The sequence below is a fragment of the Arachis hypogaea genome, chromosome 17, assembly GCF_003086295.3.
Source record: "Arachis hypogaea cultivar Tifrunner chromosome 17, arahy.Tifrunner.gnm2.J5K5, whole genome shotgun sequence".
Lineage (NCBI taxonomy): Eukaryota > Viridiplantae > Streptophyta > Magnoliopsida > Fabales > Fabaceae > Arachis > Arachis hypogaea.
The window spans coordinates 4,779,635-4,801,482 of NC_092052.1; the positions used below are offsets into that span (position 1 = coordinate 4,779,635).

General features: G+C 29.9%; 2 protein-coding genes across 2 annotated transcripts; both read right to left on the reverse strand.

The window, feature by feature from the left end:
• Nucleotides 1-387: 387 nt before the first annotated feature.
• On the reverse strand, nucleotides 388-4,562 carry LOC112766891 (protein DETOXIFICATION 41). Its single transcript, XM_025812793.3, has 8 exons — nucleotides 3,897-4,562; nucleotides 3,258-3,802; nucleotides 2,962-3,048; nucleotides 2,816-2,872; nucleotides 2,477-2,715; nucleotides 1,860-1,978; nucleotides 1,675-1,761; nucleotides 388-640 (listed from the first exon to the last, which is right to left on the reverse strand). The coding sequence occupies exons 1-8, from the start codon at nucleotides 4,218-4,220 to the stop codon at nucleotides 566-568; spliced, it is 1,533 nt and encodes a 510-aa protein (XP_025668578.1). The 5' UTR covers nucleotides 4,221-4,562; the 3' UTR covers nucleotides 388-565.
• Nucleotides 4,563-6,424: 1,862 nt separating this feature from the next.
• Nucleotides 6,425-12,406, reverse strand: LOC112764188 (uncharacterized). The gene is made up of 8 exons (XM_029294412.2): nucleotides 12,058-12,406; nucleotides 11,853-11,967; nucleotides 10,653-11,677; nucleotides 8,849-10,290; nucleotides 8,543-8,673; nucleotides 7,563-8,380; nucleotides 7,338-7,450; nucleotides 6,425-7,060 (listed from the first exon to the last, which is right to left on the reverse strand). The coding sequence occupies exons 1-8, from the start codon at nucleotides 12,121-12,123 to the stop codon at nucleotides 6,763-6,765; spliced, it is 4,008 nt and encodes a 1,335-aa protein (XP_029150245.1). The 5' UTR covers nucleotides 12,124-12,406; the 3' UTR covers nucleotides 6,425-6,762.
• Nucleotides 12,407-21,848: the final 9,442 nt, after the last annotated feature.

Sequence of the window (21,848 nt, forward strand, 5' to 3'; positions counted from 1 at the left end):
GAGAATTCACTGGCTCCATTGATTGGAGGCTTGGATTACCTCTTTACCGTACAACTGTACAAGTGAGGATAACTCTGTCCTCTATTACCATGATTTAGAATTTTTTTAAATATTTTTTTGTAATATCTTGATTGATATGTAATTTTTGTCTGATAATATTAACGTTCATGTTTATTCTTATAATTTTTTTTAAAGAGATATCCGTAAGATAGAAACTTTATTTTAAATGAGTAATATAAATGATGTTTTGAATAAAAAAATTTCTTACATGTTTCAATTTAAATAATCTCATAAAAAAACTACATAATACATTATTTGATCATTAACAGTTTTAAAATTCAATTTTCACTTTATAAAAGTTTATCTTAACTGGTTCAAACTCATGAGTTGATGTAAATAGAATAAATATAATTTATATAGATTATAACTTTCACATAAGTGGATTTCCTTATTTGATACCAAAAATATGTGAAAACACAAAGAAACCCTCATGAACTACAACATCATTGTGCTTGGTAATCAGCATTTCTACTAAGCTCAGAGAAAAGTGATGTAAATTATTATTCTAAGCATCAGCAACCAATTGCTCTAAGGTATCATCTTCTGCAGATCTCTTGATTCTAATGACAGCTTTCTCAACCTACAAACAACAATTACAAATTGCTTCATAGTCTCACCTTTGATAATGTCATAACAAGGACAAATTAGTTTCTAAAAGATTCATGAGACATCAACTTAGTCTTTAAAAGATAAAATCTAACTTTATATTCGTATCGAACCGTTTTCTTTTATGCTAAACAGATATTTTAAAAGTTAAATATGTGACGCTATTTTTGTCTATAAAAAATACACGCGACATCAATAAACCTTAAACTCTAAACCGAATTTTTAGAAACTTCTTTTATTTCATGCATATCATTTAAAAGCGTATTTGATGTCAAAAAATCTTAAAATACTAATATATATGAGTGGCAAAACGGGTCGAGTCCGTCGGGCCGATCCACTAAACCCGCTAAAAAAGGCGGGTCGGGTTAGGATTTGGAACCCGCCAAATTTAAAAAACCCGCCAAACCCGCACCGCCAAATTGGCGGGTTTTGACGGGGCGGGACGGGCCGGTCCGCCGGATCGAAGATTTTTATTTTTATTTTTCTTTTTTATTAAATAAAAGAGTGATTGCTATTATAAAATTAATAATTATAGAATTTTTAAACACTTTTTTTCATTTTTTGTTTTTATTCTTCTTTTAGTTATTAACTTTATTTATTTTATTTTACAATTTCGTATATATGCTCAAATTATGTGACTTATTTTTTAAAATAAAGATGATTCTATTGACAAATATTATTTTGAACAATTTTATTGAAGTTAAAAATTAAAAAAATAATAATAAAATTATATTATAATTTGACTATTTTTTATTTGTATTTGATTTTTTAATTATTATTTTTTGGTTAATTTTAATGAAAGTTTTATTTTTCAAAAATAAAAAGCGGGCTAGCCCGCCGCTATAAAGCGGGGCGGGCTAGCATTTTGAACCCATTTTAATTGGTGGGGCGGGGCGGGTTGGGGCGGGCCGGCCCGCTTTGCCACCCCTACTAATATATTAACTTTCTGGCACTAAATTTCTCTAAAATATTTTAGGTTGTATAGTCTAATGTTTTGAATTTGATTACCTCATTATCCCAATTTGTTCTTGCAGTCAGAATTATAAGAGTTACTGTTTGTATGAAAACTCCAAGGATCATTCCCCACCAGATACCCTGTAAGAAATTCCAAATGCTTAGAATTACACTGATTTTAATACAAGCTTAGGAGCAGTAACTAATTAGTGAGGGAAATGGTAATGGTTCAAACTTACAGCTACTCCTAAAGATGTTTTAAAGCCAAGGACACATCCAACAGTAAGACCAATAACATAGTAACAAAACAAGTTAACATAAGCAACTATAGCTTGCCATCCACTTCCAATTGCAACTCCTGAAAATTTTCAAACAAAAAGTAAACTAATAAAGATGGAACATTTATTCTTTCCAGGTCTAAATGAACCATTAGTATCTAAACCATATTATAAAAGGTTTGATCAATTCAATCCAACTTGATTGATGTTTCATTGGATGTATTTATTTATTTAAGATAGGAAACAAAGATAACACATAAATTTTGTCTTGGTTTCAACTTTATAAAGACAAAAAAGAGACAAATTTTGCCTTAACAGTTAAGACAAAGATCTTTTATCTAATTTTGTATCTGTTTCATTCTCCAAATAGTTTGTATAGTATTTCTGTCTTGAGACATTTATCAAACTTAGCTATAAAAAATATAGTTGAAAGTGTTTTTTTATTATGTTTTATTCTTGGTACAATTTTATATCTCCCAATATCTCTTTCTTCCTATTTACTCAAACCTAAGACCTTGGATCAGAAATAAATGATAAACCATAGAATGGTGTTTATATATAGCATATAGTTTTATTACCTGAGAGTATAGGTTGAATGCCATTAAGGAAAACAGACATGGCTAGCAATGGAGTTAAGTTAGAAACATCCTCAATAACTTCAGAGTCAGTAGTGAAAAGCTTGCTCAAACCAACCCTGAAGATCAAGACAATGGCGCAAAATACTATACTGATCGCGACGCTCGTTCCATTTACTACAAACACTGAAAATTTTGCTACTCTTGGATGTGCTGCTCCTAATTCATTGCTAACCCTCACACTGAATTCATTGAAATTGTGATCAAAATCTTTGTCTGAAAGTTGAGTGGATGAAAAAAATTAACATAAAATAAAACTCTGTGTTTTGTTTTTTAAGTTACCTTGCAGCTGCACTAAGTCCTAACATAAATTGCATGTCCCAGTTCAAGTAGTTCATACTGAAAAGTACATAAACATGGAGATTATTGTTAGAAAGAAATTTGAACAATGGGTAGAAAGATCATTCTAAAATTAACTATGAACATACCAAATTGAAATCGTGTCCAGTGAAATAGTTGGATTTGAGAGCAGTCCTGATATAAGCACTAGTCCTTGATTGTACCATATCTCCAAACTACATTATCAAAAATATGTACATAAGTGGTTTTATTCTATAGATTTAACGTATTTTGAAAAGTTTAAACAGATCATTAGATATGAAAATTTCACACGATTTTATCACGTCTGATCTTTACCATTATTTTTTTTTTGTGCCGTGTCATGTTTGGGTCCTGCCTCTTAAATTAACAGTTAGATATTATGCGTAATTAAATCGTTACATACCATAACATGATAGCAGAAGCAAGTGTGAGCTTGAAATAAGGCCAGATTCCTTTGAAGGCTTTTAAAGTAAAGCCATTCCAAGTTTGGTTGCACCTTGGGCTAAGAACAATGTACAAACCATTCAAGAAAGCAAGAATGCACCAAGAAAAGCTGAGTGTGAGTGCTGCACCAAGAAGTCCATAATCGAAAACATAGACAACTAGCCAACTCAGAAGAACATGCAGAAGGAACACACCAACTGACATGTATGCCAAAGGATTCACTATGTTCTGTGCTTGCAGGAACCTCTGCATTGGACAGGTTACCGCGAATGCATAGAGCTGAATGATTAGTCCTCGGGCGAAAATCTGCGCCTGCCCAGCTATGCTGTCTGATTGACCTATGGCTTTTAGAAAAGGCCCTGAGAACCAATAGAGGAATGTGAGTAGCACAGCTGCACCTATGTGTAAGATGATTGCTCTTTGCAATATGACTCCCATTGCCGCGTGTTTCGCAGCTCCATAAGCCTGGCCACACACTGTTTGCACTGCACTCGCCATCCCCAACTGTTTGATGGAAATTTAGAATTCAAAACTGAGCATACTATCATAATATTACCAAAGATAAGTATGAGTTTTCTGAGAAAATAAGAATACATACCATAATTCCATAAGCAAGGCCTTGAATTCCAACACTAGCTATGGAAGCTCCAGCGAGCTCTAGAGAACCCAAATGGCCAGTGAACATCAATGTTACAAAGCTTAGCATGTAATTGAAAATGGATACAATAATGGAAGAACCAGAGAGGAGCCAGAGAAGCCTTGACTCCCAAGCAACTAGCTTCAGCCACCACCGTGCCTCGATTGGTTTGTGTTCTAAGAATTCCTCAATGGCATCAGCTGACAAAGATGAAACCTTTGTGTTTGAGTCTAGCAATGGTTGGTACTCCACAGACCCCATGGTTCTGTGTGTCTCACTAAGCATTCAAACTAGTTCACTACATGAAAAGTTATTGCTAGTAAACTTGTATAAATAAGATGTGGAAAGTTAGGTTGGTTCCTCCTGTGTATGCTTAGGCAAGCAGATACATATTATATTTAGGGGGCGACTTTGGTGTAGAAGCTCTTATGGCTTCTACACATGTAGAAGTCCAGTGGCGGATGGAGCTGAAGACACGTGTCCGAGGAAGGAACACAACTTGTGCTGGTGCAGGTGATGTGTAAGGCATGTTCAGTTTTTATCACGTTGGGATTATGACAGTCTTCTTGTGTAATTATGTGTATTAGCGCTTAATGAAGATATCATAATTACAGGCTTAGAAATTGGGCTGAATGTTGAGGGTTTTGTTTTGAAGAGCGTATTTTTTTAATTTAAGGGCAATGTTTATATCTAACAATTTTAGAAGCTGAAAATGTAAAAGATATATAGAAAGTTGTTTAATTTGTATGTAATTTGTTAATTTTTTTGGTTTTGAAAAAACAATTCAAATAAATATAATTACATTTAATTAAAAATATAATTTATTATCACTTATTGAATATGTGCTTTTTTTGGGCGTTTATATTTCTCTAAAAAAAAACTGTGATATTTTTAATAGTACATTTTGATATCTAGTAGATTTTGATAAATATGCCAGTTTTGATTAAGTAAATGAGTGACCATAATTTGATGTTTGGGTAACATATATAATTAAAATATTTTGTTTCAAAAGATATTATATTATAAAGTAATTTTACTACAAAGGTTAACATTCAATATTTTAAAAAAAGATTACTCGAAAAATAATTTATAGACTTAATATCAAAATGTTTAAAATGAAATGAACGATAGTAAACAACAAAAAAGCAATGCGATTGATGCTAAAAGACAATAACATCACTCCTAAAAAATGAATACAAATGAGTAACAAAAGATCGGGAGAATAAATTTTTTATAATTTAATTTTTAGCGTGAATTTATTAAAGATTGCAATTTGTAAAAGTGGTATATTTTTTGCTTTTTTAGATATAACGCTGATTTGATAAAATTTTTAAGTTTAAAAGTAACTTATTAAAATTAATTTTTGAAAGAATTTTTTAAAAATTGTAGCACATATATTTAATAAATACAAGTAACAACATTATATTCAGTAAAATAATTTTAAAATTTAAAAAATCATAATATAATATAGTTAAATAGTATTTATGTCATCCATTTTGAATGAATCTTTGAAGTAATATATTAAATTAAACTATTAAATTATGTAATTCAAATCATTTATAAAGTTAGTTTGATTTGTTCAACAATATCACAGTTTCTTTGAGAGAAATATAAACGCCCAAAAAAAGGCACATATTCAATAAATAATAATAAATTATATTTTTAATTAAATGTAATTATATTTATTTGAATTGTTTTTTTCAAAACCAAAAAAATTAACAAATCCCATATGACAAATTAAACAACTTTCTACGTATCTTTTACATTTTCAGCTTCTAAAATTGCTGGATATAAACATTGCCCTTAAATTAAAAAAATATGCTCTTCAAAACAAAACCCTCAACATTCAGTAAACTGAACGTGCCTTGCACATCACTTGCAGCAGCACAAGTTGTATTCCCTCCTCAGACACGTGTCTTCAGCTCCATCCGCCACTGCACTTCTACATGTATAGAAGCCATAAGAGCTTCTACACCAGAGTCGCCGCCTATTATTTAATTAGCATCATGAAATTAGTTAAAGTAATAATTATCGATTTCAAGTCTTGAGAATTGAAAAAATCCTTACAAAGGGACTTTATTCTTTTTATGGGACCCAAGTTAGATCAGGTTGAATTGGTCAAATTCTTAGTAATAAGACTTAGATGGTTGTAGTTAGATTGAAATCCTAAAAATACTATTATGTTTTGTTTTCTTTCTAACTTCTTCAGATGTTTAGTTGTCTCTTTCCTTCAATGGGCCACCTAACAAGTTAACATCAAACATTCTTCACAAAATCAGGTCATGACTGTCCTAGTGAGGAGTGAATTTAGTTGTTGAACAAATGTGTGAGCAATGACCGGTAGGTAGTAGCTTCAGGTCTTCATTTGACACTTGAGAAATATATCTAACACTTGAGTGAACCTAGGAGAAATAATGTCTTTATTTTGATTAATGAAACTAATGCGAAAGTGTCTATTTACATGAATGTAGACTCATGAGTCACGACCATTGTGTGAATCAAGCTTGATACTAACATTTAATTTCAAAAGTATGGAATTTTCCATGAAAAAAATAAGGTTACAAAAAAACAATGAATTTACATTACAACCAACCAAAGGGGGATTTATTTACAAGTCTAAGATGAACTACAGAAGCATACCCTTAACCAACCAAGTTGGAAGCCTCTAAACCTAACATGATATTTAATTTCCCAATATCTTGTTCAATCTACAAAACTTTTTTCAGGTGTGCAGTCAATTACATTTCAAAACAATGACTGCAAGAGCCTCCTACTTATTCAATTAATTTCGAAGTCTTGGATGGGTAATCAAACTTGCTACATACCATCATTGTGGTCTTAACATGGTAGATAGAAATTCCTGGTCATCTTTATCCAGCCCAGACGACCACTTCCTCAAAGTTTGCGCATGGTCGGAAATGGATTTAGAATATGCTGGAAGATTGATCTCAGTGCAAACAAGAGCTTCAGGATCAAGAGGAAGAAGGCCGAAAAGAGATGTCACGGCAGAAATCTGAAGAGAATTGCGAGCTTTCATGGAAGAGGTGTGATCCAGAAAAGCGAACAACTTATATCTCAAGTTCTCAACTCCCCGATCTTCATATCCAGCAGCATCAACTCCAATCCTGAAATTTTTTAAATTAACCCCAAAATTAGAAAATCAAAGAAAATGTCAAAGCATCAACCTCCATTAAAATGTTCCGTGGGTTGTCCACGGATATAGGATCACAAGAGAAACGGCCGTAAAATCATACATGAAACATTGATTATCTCTTCACATGCGGGATTTTAGTTGTTATAAATCTGACTTAAGTCAACTAATAGACTTGGCCTAAGCCCCTCAAAGAATAGTGGGCCATGGTTGGTAGCATCACAATCAATATCAATGCAACAATAATTTACCTGCCAAGTTGACCAAGAAGAACAATGATCGCAATACCAAAGCTTTCCTCTATGCCTGAATCAAGCATATCCAGCAACTGAGGAACGAGTTTGATGTCAGTCCAATGCCAGCCCTGTATTAAGAGAGAGAACCATTCGGTTAGTTTCATATTCATGCATCACTGAAGTTAAGCAACAGGTTAAATTCACAAATATGATATTCACTTGGAAATAAGAGAGTAATACCATTTTCTTTGCAACCAGCTCCACCAATGACAAGACATCACAAAGGCAACACAAGTCTACATTGCCAAGAACACCTGGTTGAGCAGCAGAAGAAACCGTGCACCTTTTCAAACTACAAGGTCCATCACAACTCTTGTAGGCTTTCTGAACTGCTTCCGGATTAGAGCATTGTCTGCCGTTAAAATTCTCTGGCATGAATCCAGAATCCGACAAAGCAACCTGTTCTATCCATTGAAGCCTATAGTATTTTATCTCTTCTAAGAGCAAGCATGAAACTGAATCAATGGATTCAGCACCTTCCAAGAATGGGCATTTAATACTTGTGCAAAATTCAGTATGAAGCTGATCGATTGAAGGAAGATAAGAAGTAGAAACTTTTTTGCTCTCATCCTCAAGAAAAATAACTAAAGATTTCAAAACAGTCACCATTGAACCAAAATTGTCCACATAAAAAAACTTCTCTCCACCCAAATAAGCAAAAATATGAAGGATAGTCAACAGCATTAAAGAATCCCATTTGCATAATCTAAGAATCTTGTATGAAGCTTCACAAATGAATCCAACATGATCAGTTGCAGCACATATAGAAGATAATATAATACTCCCTGCTAGCAATTGTTCACTTGTAGCAACCTCCGAAGAAAAGTTACTAATGCCATCTAGAGAATCATTGGAAGCATGATCTGCAGATGCCTCAGCAGGCACTGTATTCTCTACTAGAACTTTTCCTTCTAAAAGAAAGTCTTCAATAAGTCCAAGCAGCTCAAGAAAAGAACAAGTTTCTAAAAAGAGGATTCTTGTCTCAGCATCCAACATAGCTGCCCAAAAAGGAAAACATTTTAGTTTGATTCAATACTCAACAGCACAAAAGGAACATGAAACTCAAGTTTATAGAAAGTGCATATAACATGATATGAAAATATCTAAATAGAAACATTCAATTACATAAACAGAAATTGTATGAGAACAAATGAATATACCTGTGCGAATATGTTGGGCATAAGAATTCATGCAGCAAAATATATTGCCATCGCAAAGATTTCCAAATGTACTTGTAGAAGCCATGACAAAGTTGAACAGCATCAGCGTTAACAACACAGAAACCTTCTCCCTGAAAAAGATTAGAGGAAACAGAAGAAAATCAATACTATCAGTCCACCATCAATTGTCTTGAGCCCTATTGATTAATTTTGTCATGAATTGATTTGCTTGATAAATCAATAAATTTGAGTATCAAAACAGAAACTAAAAAAGGAGTGCATTGTTCAAAATCATGAGATACTTACTTCTTTGAGAGTGTGTCTTCCTTTTTAAGTGCAGTCAGAATGCTACCAACAGCCCAAACTGTTTGTGTATCCAAACTGCACCGAGCCATACAGGCTTTTATAGCAAAAAACATCCTAGATAAGACACTATGGTCCTCGATATTGGAAAAGACAGCACAAATTTTAGGAGGTTGTTTGTTTAAAGGTCCAATTTCATCCTCCGCCAGAAATGAGGCCCTGGAAATATCTGATGTGTGCATATGTGGCAATTTTACAACCTCGGCTTTACTTGCTTGTGTAGGCTTAATCCGTGAATCAGATGAACTATCTAAGTTTTCATTATTGGAACTGATTTCAAAATTAGTTCCATCAAGACCAGGTGAAGGAAACAGGTCTGCTTTTTGACTTGACATGCCTTCTTGGAGTGCTTCCTCTAGAAAGGGCTTCTTCAAACTATTATCCTCAAATGTTTTGTGAAATTCAATTTCTGGAAGTGATGGTGACAAGGGAGAATCCATTGCTCTTCTGTAACGTTGCTCATAAGAAGCATTATCTAGTTCTAAGAACTTCATATAAGTTTCATCAGTCATTTTATCCAAACTAATCAAAGAATCAAAGCTGTTTGCAGCACCACATGTCCTCACTTCATCAGGAGTGGTTTCTAAATTTTGTGCAGCATCACATATCCTCTCTTCACCGGCAGGAGTGGTTTCTAAATTTTGTGAGCCAGGGCAAGAAATGTGTTCGCTAACATTTGCATCCCCATAGATATTGGCTTTGGCCTCTTCTGTACCCTTCTTCGCAACCCTTCCTGTGCTAGGTACTGTGACAACTTTTTCAGTGTGAGATTTCTTTTTCTTCTTGTTGGCTCTATCATTATTTTTCTGTATACTGCTTAGATTAGGGAGCACGTCTCTCCCTCCTTCCAAGCATTTGTCTTCTTCTCTATACAACAAACCATGCAAATTAGAGAGATTCTGAGAAGACAAATTTGCAACACTACCAATATTATCATGTGTTCTTTTCCGCTTCCTATGGTTCTCAGTAACATATCTTTCAGATGAGTTGCACATGATTTGTCTTGCATTGAGGATCTCCTGATCCAACTTTGCCGATGCACTAACTGGGAAAGCAGTTGTTTCCTGTGAGCCCATCAACTGTCCATCAGAAAAAGATTCTGAATTGGAATTTACTGCAGAACTCTGTAACTTTGTTCTGTTGGGTCCTCTGCTAAGAGGCTTCAATTTAGAATCAATACCTGGGATGGATTCTGAGTAATTTCCACTAGATAGCACAAGAGGTTGAGTGGGCTGCATGTCTTTCCTCAAAGGATCACATGTGTCCATTGTTGTGCAACAAGTCTGCAGAAGCTCATTTTCAAGTTCACTATGCTTCGGAGATAGATTGAAATTGCATACTTGCCTCGTGATAGCTGAGTTCTGCATATATAGCATATTCCCAGACTGCAAAATAAACATCCAAGAAGTTAAGAAACATAGTTTTTTTTTTTTTTTTAATTAAAGAAAAATAAAGAAGAAGAAGAAACCATTGGAAAATCCCTTATTTATTGCTTTCAGAAAATCGCCTAATTCCCAACGGCTAAAAACCTGGTAGTGCACAGCTAATATGATTGTAAACATAAGATTTCCAACATCACTACAAGGGAGAACCAATAATTAAGTTCAAGAGTCCATGATTTTATAACCAAAAAAACATTATACAGATAAGAGATATCTACGTCCACGGTATCTTCATATGAGAATAAGCCAGAACAAGATTGTGACAGTGAAGAGAGGTGCAAAATAGAAAGTAAGGTGAAACCAACCTTTGTTTGTTCACGTCTTCCAGGAAACGATGAGAAGGATGCATCCAACATATCAAGCCGACGCAGGAGTTGAACAAAATCCGTCTTTATACGCCCTAATTCTTGGTGTAAAGAGTTGCGACGACTTGCTTCCAACTTAAATTTTTGCCTGGCATATTTTGCTCGTAGCTTTTCAAGCTTTAGTTGGCTTTTCAAAAGCTTTACATCACTAGTATCTTCAGCTTTCGCAGTAGGTACTCCGGCTGTTTCAACAGGTTTTGATACAGATAAGAGCTCAGATATCTTCTTCTTCAACTCCTCAATTGTCCGCTTATCCCTTTCAACCTGATGAGACATCTCATCCGCACGCCGTTTCTCTTCGATGAATTTCCTCCAGTTACTTTCTGCAAGTGCCTTCTGCTCCTTTGCTTTAACCATCTCTGAATCTGCTCGCTTCTTTTCCTCAGTCACTTTCCCCCTTTCAGTTTCAAGCATTTCTTTAGCTTTCGTCATCCCCAACTCGGCATCTCTTTTTCCTGCTAATATCTTCCGCTTCTCAGTCTCAAACCTTTTCGTTGCCTCTTTAGAGGCAGATATTTGAGAAGCCAGCTTTGTTTTTGCCTCATTAGCTTCTTTCTCCAATCGAACAAGCCGAGTCCTATACTCCTCAGCCTTCTCTGCTTCAACTTTGGCAATTTGCATCTCTTTTTCTGCAGTTTTGCTCTTCTCCGCTTCTACTGCCTTCAAAGCTTCAGCTGCTTTCTTTCTCTCCTTCTCCGAGTTTTTCTTCTCCTTATCCGCCTTTTTCTTCTCTGCCTCCAGGAGCTCCTTCAACCTACTGATTTCCTTTTCCTTATCAGCTATACAAGCTTGAAAACCCTCTATGCTCTCATTTCCATTCTTAGCATCACCACCAGGTTTCTGCCGAATCGCATCAATTTCAGACCTCAAGCTACATACTTCATTCTCTAAAGATACTCTAGCATTACATTCTTTAAGCTTCTCCTCAGCGTCTGCTTTGGCTCGCGCCTGTTCTTCTTCACATTCTGCAGAAAATACAACATTGCAATGTTCACTAATTACAACTTAATCCAATCTGTTCAGTGAATCCACTCGCAGAAATTCCACTACATATGCATAAAATTCTTATTCAGATTCACTACTCACATCCCAAAGAAAAAGGCATAAAAATAAAAAATTGAAAATAAATAAATAAATAACCTTGGCTGAGCTTCACATTTTGAGCCTGAACTTCATTGATTTTGGTTTCTAGAAGCTTCACAGCTTGGCGAAGAGCGTTTCGTGATTCTTGAAGCTTCGAACACTTCTTCTTCCACTGCCACAGAGAAGGAAAATAACTAAATAAATAAAGAACTCGGCTTTGAATGACAAATAAAGCGAAAAAGAGAAAAAGAGAGGGTTTTACCGCTTCACAGTGGGAGCAAGCAGTGGCGGAAACAGGTTCGAATGGGTGATCTGCAGAGAGAGCCATTGGCGGCAAAGAGGGAATGGAGAAATGTGAGATTCTTCAAACACTGGCATCGGAACCGAACAGTAATTAGAGATACACAGTGGCGGTGCAATCAAGTAATCATTTTTACGCCATTAAAACCCTAAACCCCCGTAGTAGAGATTCTACACCACCGTTCTCTTCGTTCTTCTATTTCAGATTTTCAGTCAATAAATTTAAACTTTTTTTTTTTCTAATTCCGGGGCTTTTTTTTTTTTTTTTGGTAATTGCAAAACACGGGAAAAGTAAAACCATTCTTTTTTTTATTACAAAGTTTCAAGATCATTTATAACTAAGTTTATAAAAATTAGATTAGACATCAACAAGAATCAATAAAATTAATTTGGATTGATTTAGGGACTAATTTGCTTAAGTAACGGTAGAAATTTAAATTCTGTCTTATGCATGGAGTAAATGACAGATTTTTAGATAAAATTTTGATTCACGATAAATTAATAGTTAATTTGTTGAGTTGAGATGTATTAAAAAAATTTAATAAAAATAAAACAAATAGAGTTTAATTTTAATATACTGATAATATAAAATATTTTACACATTAAAATTAAATTTTAAAAAAATAATTAATACACAAATAAAGCTTTTATTAGAATAATTTTTTGACGTCTTAAGAGCTTATTATTTATTAATAGCTAATTTAGACAAAAAAAATTAATATTAACTGATATTTTTTTGTATCGGTCTGATATGTAAACTAATATTAACTAACTTCCTTCTTTTTATACTAAAAGCATTAGTCCCATATATTTCTCTCGATAAATAAATCTTTCTATAATTATTGTTTTTATTTTTAACGGTGAGAATAAAAATGATTAAATTTTAAAACAATATCTACTTAATATACTAAAATTGGGTTTTTCCTCCGCTACTAAAGGTGACGTGTCGATCTCTCATGCCTCCGTTTTCTCTCCAAAACAAATAAAATTTTTTTCTATTCTAAATTATTTTATTGTAATTATATTATAATTAATACTAAATGAATAATATATAATTATACTAATTTAGTAACATATCTTCATTATAATTATATCAAATCAATATTTAATGCACTATTAAACTACTTATCAATTATCAATTAAAAATACTTTTAATAATTTTAATGATAATAATAATATCAATAATAGTAATAATAATAATAATAAATCTTTGTTACCCGATTCACGTATATCAAATAATTTTTCTAAATTATTTTATAAAAAATATCTTTAATATAATTATATTGTAATTAATATTTAATAAATAATATATAATTATACTAATTTAGAAACATATTTTTATTATAATTGTATCAAATCAAAATTTAATGCATTATTAAAAAATTACCTTAATAATAGGTAATTTACGTATTTATTTTTGTTTCACTAAAGTTTATATATAGTGTTTTCCTGTGGTACATGAATCTAAATTTGAGAGTTAATTCATAATTTTATATTTAGTATTTTTTTTTACTACTTCATAGAATAAGAATGTATTCTTCGTTTTTTATTGAAGTTGATCCTTTTAAGGTACAATTTATAATTTTTTATAATATTTTTCATATACTCATTCTATTATATTATTCTTTTGATAATTTTTTATTTGTTGTTACTCTAAGTTATTCTTATCGTCTAATGTTCCAGTTCGATTGTCTTTTGCCACAATCATTTACAATACATCACATCAATGAAATACCTCATCAAGTTGTCTTCACTGATTCGAGTTCCAACTACATGGATGTAAGCGTTCAAAGAAGAGGCAATAGTCTCTACTTTACCGAAGAATGGTTGGATCTACTCAACTATTATGACCAACCCAATGGAATGTGGTTAAAGTTAGATTTCTTAGGAGGAGCTCGATTTTTGATTGAGGAATTGCATCCACGGAACTTTATAGGGCAAGTTCAAGTTCCATCCCCTCCATGCTTTTTACGTCTGCCCGAAAATCTTCGAAGTGGAGCACATAATGAAATTGAATTCCCTCAGTTTCAGTTCAGTTTTGCTAAATTCGTGATAAATTCAGATATGCAATTTCAACGATTGGTAATATATTTAAATTTTCTTAGTTTAAGCTGTTCATTATTAGAATAATTTTTTAACATATTTTGATTTTTCTCAGAAATTACCAGCTTTCTTTTGCATGCATGCAATGTCATTGAGGGGAATAAGAGTTAGTTTGGTTTCTCGGTGTGGCAATTCTATACCTTGCCGCATTGCATGGATAGCGGATGATGAATCTTATCTAACAAGAGGATGGTCTGATTTTGCACGAATTCTAAATATTGAAACTTACGATGTTATTTCAGTTGGTTGTCATTACAAGAATGATTTTATACTATAGGTGACTAAGGACTAGAATATGTTCAATATTGTTTAGGTAATTTGGTTTTACTATTAGTATTTGATTAAATTATAATTATAGAATTTTAAATTATTGCCTCAATTTATATATTACGATTATTTTTTGTGGATGTGCTATTTTTAAATAATTTAATAAAATGAAGTAGTGTCAGATATTATTAAGTTTATTTTTATCCTTTATTTCTTTATTTGTATTTTCATTATATTTGACAAAAAATGAACCTACACATATATTAAATCGTTGACCTAAAGACAATTTATTTACCAATAGAAACATATTTTATTTATAATTAGAATAAAATTTATTTGCCAATAATCGGTGGATAAAATTGAAATTACACCCGTGTCATATAATTATAATTGATTAATTGGTATAAAATAAAATTATACCCGTGCCATGAGTAATAATCTAAATAATTATATCTTAACAAAATATAATTTGAAATAATTTATAAACAATTATCTTAACAAAAATAATTATTTAATAATTGATTTAAAAATCAATGCAAAAAATAATTATTAATAATAGTATTATTAACTGGGTAAATAATATAATTTCAAATTATTACTTGAAATATAAATAATATATGAAAATCTATTGAGTAAATCAATGATTTTGCACCTTAATAATTTGACAATTATTACTCAATTAACCAGTTAATTGAATTAGTAATAACAATTTTCAATTTCAAATTTTGTATATTAAGTAGTTATTAAAAACGGGGTAATAACGATTTACATGGGAAAATCATTGATAAATTCAATTAACTATATAGAAGATAATATACTAAAAGTTTTAGTATATTATTTATGGCAAGCGAAATTATTTTCTCAGATTTTCTATTAAAATTGAAATTAGTAATAGTTTAAAAAAAGGTTTATTAATAAAATTACTAATAGTCACATTTTTATACACAGGATATATGTTTTCTATATATTATTTAAAAAATATAATGAAACATGAATAATGAATGAGTATGTTATTTCTTCGACTAGCTAATTAATGCAAAATCGAGTACCCTTTTTTATTCGATTGAGATCATATTCTATTTGGTGAAAGTTTCAATCACCTTAATTAAATTCTGTCTTTGTGCCTTAACTTATATAGGTAGTAATATGTTACATATTATTTGGTATATCTAAGTAGTTATTTCCCATAGCAAAGATGTAAAAAATCATATTAAGGTTTATTGCCAAATAATTAGTAGATGAATAATAGTAGATTATATTATTTTAGAAAAGTATTTTCATTATAATTATATCAAATCAATATTTAATTATGATAAAATATGTTAATTATAATTATATCATAGAATTATAATAATTACGATATTTATGTTATATATTTTAATCATTTATGTACGTAAATAATTAGAAATCAATCAAATCAAATTATCACAGTAAATAATATGTTGTATATTATTACGAGAAATAATTCGTAGATAAAATTGAAATTACACCCGTGTCATATAATTATAATTGATTAATTGGTATAAAATGAAATTATACCCGTATCATGAGTAATAATCTAAATAATTATATCTTAACAAAATATAATTTGAAATAATTTATAAACAATTATCTTAACAAAAATAATTATTTAATAATTGATTTAAAAATCAATGCAAAAAATAATTTTTAATAATAGTATTATTAACTGGATAAATAATATAATTTCAAATTATTACTTGAAATATAAATAATATATGGAAATCAATTGAGTAAATCAATGATTTTGCACCTTAATAATTTGACAATTATTACTCAATTAACCAGTTAATTGAATTAGTAATAACAATTTCCAATTTTCAAATTTTGTATATTAAGTAATTATTAAAAATTAGGTAATAACGATTTACACAGAAAAATCATTGATAAATTCAATTAACCATAAAGAAGATAATATACTAACAGTTTTAGTATATTATTTATGGCAAGGGAAATTATTTTCTCAAATTAAATTTTATATAATTATAGTAAGTTTCTATAATTAAAGCAATACAAAACTGCTTCACTCTTTCATATACTAGGGGATTTCACTTGGAAAAGAGAATGTTCCATACTAATGGACTCGGGTGCATAACCATAACTATGGGTTCCAATGTACGAGATCTTGTAGCACTTACCAATGAGGCCCTATCGATTAGTATTATACAAAAGAAATCCATTATAGACACTAATATAATTAGATCTGCTCTTCATAGACAAACTTGGGATTTGCGATCCCAGGTAAGATCGGTTCAGGATCAATAATATTATACATATTTATATATCTTTTCTTTTATCTCTTTTTTTAAAATATTGACATATAATTAATGTAAAAAATATATAATATTAAACTGTTTTGTTATACATATATATGAATTTATATAATAACCCGTATAATTTATACGTATGGCATAATACATACGTTAAAAAAAGATTCCATAATTTTTGAAAACCACTATTTTGTTATATGAAATTGAAATTGAAATTAAATAATTTTTATTAATATAATTTTTTTTCTATTAGTATCAAGTATCTCCATTAAAAATTCATATCGTTTGTAATTAGTGTATATATATAAGTCGTAATAGTCAATTGTTTCAATTATTTTTCATCTACAAAATTCGTACCTTATTCGTATTTCTTTTTCTCTTTATTATTTTCCATACCTAATGGCTACAAGCTATGATTCTATCAACAGTATTACCTGTAGTAGATTATGTAATGAAAAGGTTTGGAAAATAAAGGCAAGGATTATAAGGTTATGGAAAGTTCCATCCAAATTTGACAAGAGTAAGACAGCTTATCTAGAAATGGTTCTCATGGATGATAAGGTAGGTTGATTATTCTACATGATTTCTTCGAGTGATGCTAGGTCCAGTTTATATATATTTACTGTTGACATTTTAACTTTATTTCGTGAGTAAACTCTTAGAGGAATCAACCACAGTGCGATTTAACAGAGTTGTAAGTGCTAATAGTCTTTTTTTTAATTTATTTTACATTGTGATAAAATCCATTGTTCAGTGAAGAATTATTTGGCAAAGATGTTTAAGAATGATCTGATAGAGGGGAAAGTTTATGTCTTCTCAAATTTTCTGATTGAGGAATCAAGCGGAATTTATCTTCCGACTACACATGTGTGTAGAATAACCTTTAAGAAAGAGTCACGTATAGTAAATACGATTGATGATCGTAACATTCCTGACAATCATTTCAATTTTCTCGATCATGCTGATATATTGAGACAAACAAATGAAAAAGCTAACTTATTTGGTGCGTAGTTAATTTGTATTATTATTATTATTATTATTATTATTATTATTATTATGTTGTTGTTGTTGTTGTTGTTGTTGTTGTTGTTGTTGTTTCATTTATTTGTCTTTAATTTCATGCTTTTAATTCGTCTTTTTTTTTTAAATTAGATGTTATTGGACTCTTAACCGAAAAAGGAGAACTTATAAAATCATATTGAGTATTACTAGATTATTTATGGTCATATTGAGTATATATGCCTGATTTATTGAAAAAAGTAGATTAAATAACTATTTTATAGTTAATACAATTAACACTATATTAAGAAAAGAAAAACAACGCATACAAGTTATTCTTTTATTAATTAAATTATTATAATTAAAATGAAATTTAACATAACAACTTAAAATTATAATTTCAATCTTATCACGTGCATGGCACGGGTGATTAAACTTGTTCTACTTATAAATTTGACTACCGTCTCGTTATATATCCAAATTTTTTTGACAATCAAATGTAATAAAGTTAGTTTTTAAATCTAATAAAAATCAATTTTATTAATGAAAACGTATAGATACGCTCCAACTCTCAGTGTGACATGCTTCTTCTTCTTCGTATTCTTTTTTCTTTTTGCGCTCCTCCTTCTTCGCGTTCCTTTTTCTTCTTTGCATGCAGCTGTTGTTACATTTTTCTTTTCTTTTCCTCTTCATTTTTCTGATGATTTTTAGAAATATTGTTTCTCATATTAGACTTGAATAAACATATATTACAATCTTATTTAATTAAATAAATCTAAAAAATAAACTACAGACTAAAAGATCACAAAATAGCACCAAAATTACATGAATGAACATGTTTGTACTATATTACGATCTTATTTAGTTGAATGGATGTAGGTTCATATTTATTAGATTGAATTCTTGCTGAAAAAAAAAAAAAAACCGAAATTTCTTACTTTTGACACCAAATTTTTTTAATTTTAACACCATAATGTTACTATAAAAATTTAAAAATGTCTTCTTAATGTCTTCTTATACTTCGTATACTTCAATAAAAATTTCTTTTTTTTCTTCTACTTTTGAATTGTTATTTACAAGACTCGAATTTAAAACCTTAACTAAGACCTAATTGGCAAACACTCAAATTCGTAGCTGAAATTGTCTTTATGTCTCTATCTCTTCTTCGAATCTGTTACCCACTTTGGGATTCGTGGCTCATTTAACTTTGGAAAAGTATAAATAGACAATGAGAATATTAAATAAGGTGAACAATGAAGATATAGAAATTAGGATATTTAATTCAATAAGTATGCACATGATTATGTTCATTATTTTTAATTGGATGGTTATTTCTTTTTATTCGATTTATTTATGCATAGTTAATAATAACTAGATGTTCAATTTATTAGGTGTGAAAATGATTATCCTAACGTTAAAGTTTAGGAGATAATTTAAGGATGAAACAATTTTTTGGTAATTGCAAAACACGAAAAAAGTAAAACAATTTTTTTTATTACAAAGTTTCAAGATCATTTATAACTAAGTTTATAAAAATTAGATTAGATATCAATAAGAATCAATAAAATTAATTTGAGTTGATTTAGGGACTAATTTGCTTAAGTAACGGTAGGAATTTGAATTCTTTCTTATGCATGCAGTAAACGACAGATTTTTAGATATAATTTTGATTCGCGATAAATTAATCGTTAACTTGCTGAGTTAAGATGGGTTAAAAAAATTCAATAATAAAAAATAGAGTTAAATTTTGATGCACTAATAATATAAAATATTTTATATTATCGTATAATTATATTATTTTTTTGAATGACTATTTACGCTGTTAATATAAAAGATAATTATTTTTATTAATGTAGTGTTACATAATTAGATGTATGTGTATTTTACACATCAAAATTAAATTCTAAAAAAATAATTGATACACAAATAAAGCTTTTATTAGAATAATTTTTTAACATCTTTAAGAGTTTATTATTTATTGATAGCCAATTTAGACAAAAAATTAATATTAACTAATATATATTTTTTTTGTATTGGTATGATATTTGAACTAATATTAACTAACTTCATTCTTTTTATATTTCTCTCGACAAATAGATCTTTCTATAATTATTATTTTTATTTTTAATGGTGAGAATAAAAATGATTAAATTTTAAAATAATATTCTATTTATAAATTTGGCTACCGTCTCGTTATACATCCAAATTTTTTTGACAATCAAGTGTAACCAAGTTAGTTTTTAAACCTAATAAAAGCCAGTTTCATTAATGAGAATGTATAGACACGCTCCAACTTTCAGAGTGACATCGCGCGCTTCTTCTTTTTTATATTCTTTTTTCTTTTTGCGCTCCTTCTTCTTCGCGTTCCTTTTTCTTCTTTTTTCTTCTTTGCATGCAGTTGCTACATTTTTTTTCTTTTTCTCTTCATTTTTCTGGTGATTTTTAGAAGTATTACTTCTTATGTTAGACTTGAATAAACATGTATTACAATCTTATTTAATTAAATAAATCTAAAAAGTAAACTGCACACTAAAAGATCACAAAATAGCACCAAAATTACATGAATGAATATGTTTGTACTATATTATGATCTTATTTAGTTGAATAGATGTAGGTTCACATTTATTGGATTGAATTCTTGCTAAAAAAAATTTCTTTACTTTTGACACCGAAATTTTTTAATTTTAACACCATAATGTTACTATAAAAATTCAAAAACTTCTTAATTTTGACATCAAAATTTTACCACAAACACAGAAATATCTTCTTAATGTTTTTTTATACTTCTTATACTTCAATGAAAGTTTCTTTTTTTCTTCTACTTACTAAAAAGATAATGAAAAGGAATATTCTAATTAGATGTTCTAATATTGCTAAGTAATCATAATGATTAAGATAACAAAAAATAAGGAGAAGATGAGGAGGAAGAGTTTTGAATTGTTATTTTTATGTTTTTTAAGAGTATTGCTTCTTATATTAGACTTGAATGAACATGTACAATCTTATTTAATTGAATGAATGTAAAAAATAAATTGTATACTAAAAAATCACAAGATAATACCAAAATTACTTGAATAAACATGTTTGTACTATATTAAAATTTTATTTAGTCGAATGAATGTAGATTCACACTTATTAGATTGAATTCTCATCAGAAACAAAAAAAAAAAACACCAAAATTTTTTAATTTTAACACTAAAATATTGCTACAAAAACCAGAAATCTCTTCTTTAAAATTGCATTTTCTTATTCCTTTTTTTTTTGCTCTTACTTCTTTTAAGAGCATTATTTTTCAATTAGACTTGAATGCACATTTATTGGATTAAAATCTTACATATGTAAAAATTTAAATATAACAATGCTGAAGATAATATAAAAAAAGAAAAAGAAAAGAGGAGAATAAATTCAAATGAGAAAAAAAGGAAGAAGAGATGGTAATGGTGATGATAACAATAATAACAAGAGAAAGATGAAGAAAAAGGAGGAAAATATCATAATAAAAAAAGGCAGTAGCAACAGCAATATACAAGAAAAAAAAGAAACAACAGAGACACAAAAAAGAACGTGTACGTGTATATAAATAACTTGGTTGCTAATATAACTTATGCGGAACATTATTGATTTGGCTATTGGATCTCATCTCCATAAATTTGTTACTAGAGAATAAATGTAACACCCTAACTTTTAGCACGTCATGATCGTACCACAAGTAAGGCGTTACGGACCTGATTTCCTATATTATCTATTTAATACTGAGCCTTTACGTCGATATCGCGTTTCAGTTTATAAGAAAATACCAGAAAATTATTTGTAGTAATTAAAATCACACAATTATTAATAATAATAAATGCTATACAAATGAATCCAATATAAAACTCAAATACAATACCTATCCCTCTGGATAAAATAAAAACCCTGAAGCAACAAGGACGAGGGAACTCTATAAAAACAACAGGAATCACAAGTAAATTTACTAATCGTCTGCAGCTTCTTATTGAATCTCCGAACCTGTGTCACTGAAAGGGTGGAAGATTTTGGGGTGAGAACAAACCACACGTTCTCAGTAGGGAATGAGAATGCCGTAAAAGTAATGAAT

Coding starts and splice junctions, on each gene's coding strand:
- LOC112764188 (XM_029294412.2), bottom strand. CDS start 12,123: ATGGCTCTCTCTGCAGATCACCCATTCGAACCTGTTTCCGCCACTGCT. Junction 7,451..7,562: donor AGCTGGTTGCAAAGAAAATG/GTATTACTCTCT, acceptor CTCTTAATACAG/GGCTGGCATTGGACTGACAT. Junction 7,061..7,337: donor CTTCTTGGTCAACTTGGCAG/GTAAATTATTGT, acceptor AAAAAATTTCAG/GATTGGAGTTGATGCTGCTG.
- LOC112766891 (XM_025812793.3), bottom strand. CDS start 4,220: ATGCTTAGTGAGACACACAGAACCATGGGGTCTGTGGAGTACCAACCA. Junction 2,716..2,815: donor GGACTTAGTGCAGCTGCAAG/GTAACTTAAAAA, acceptor CAATGAATTCAG/TGTGAGGGTTAGCAATGAAT. Junction 1,762..1,859: donor AAACATCTTTAGGAGTAGCT/GTAAGTTTGAAC, acceptor AATTTCTTACAG/GGTATCTGGTGGGGAATGAT.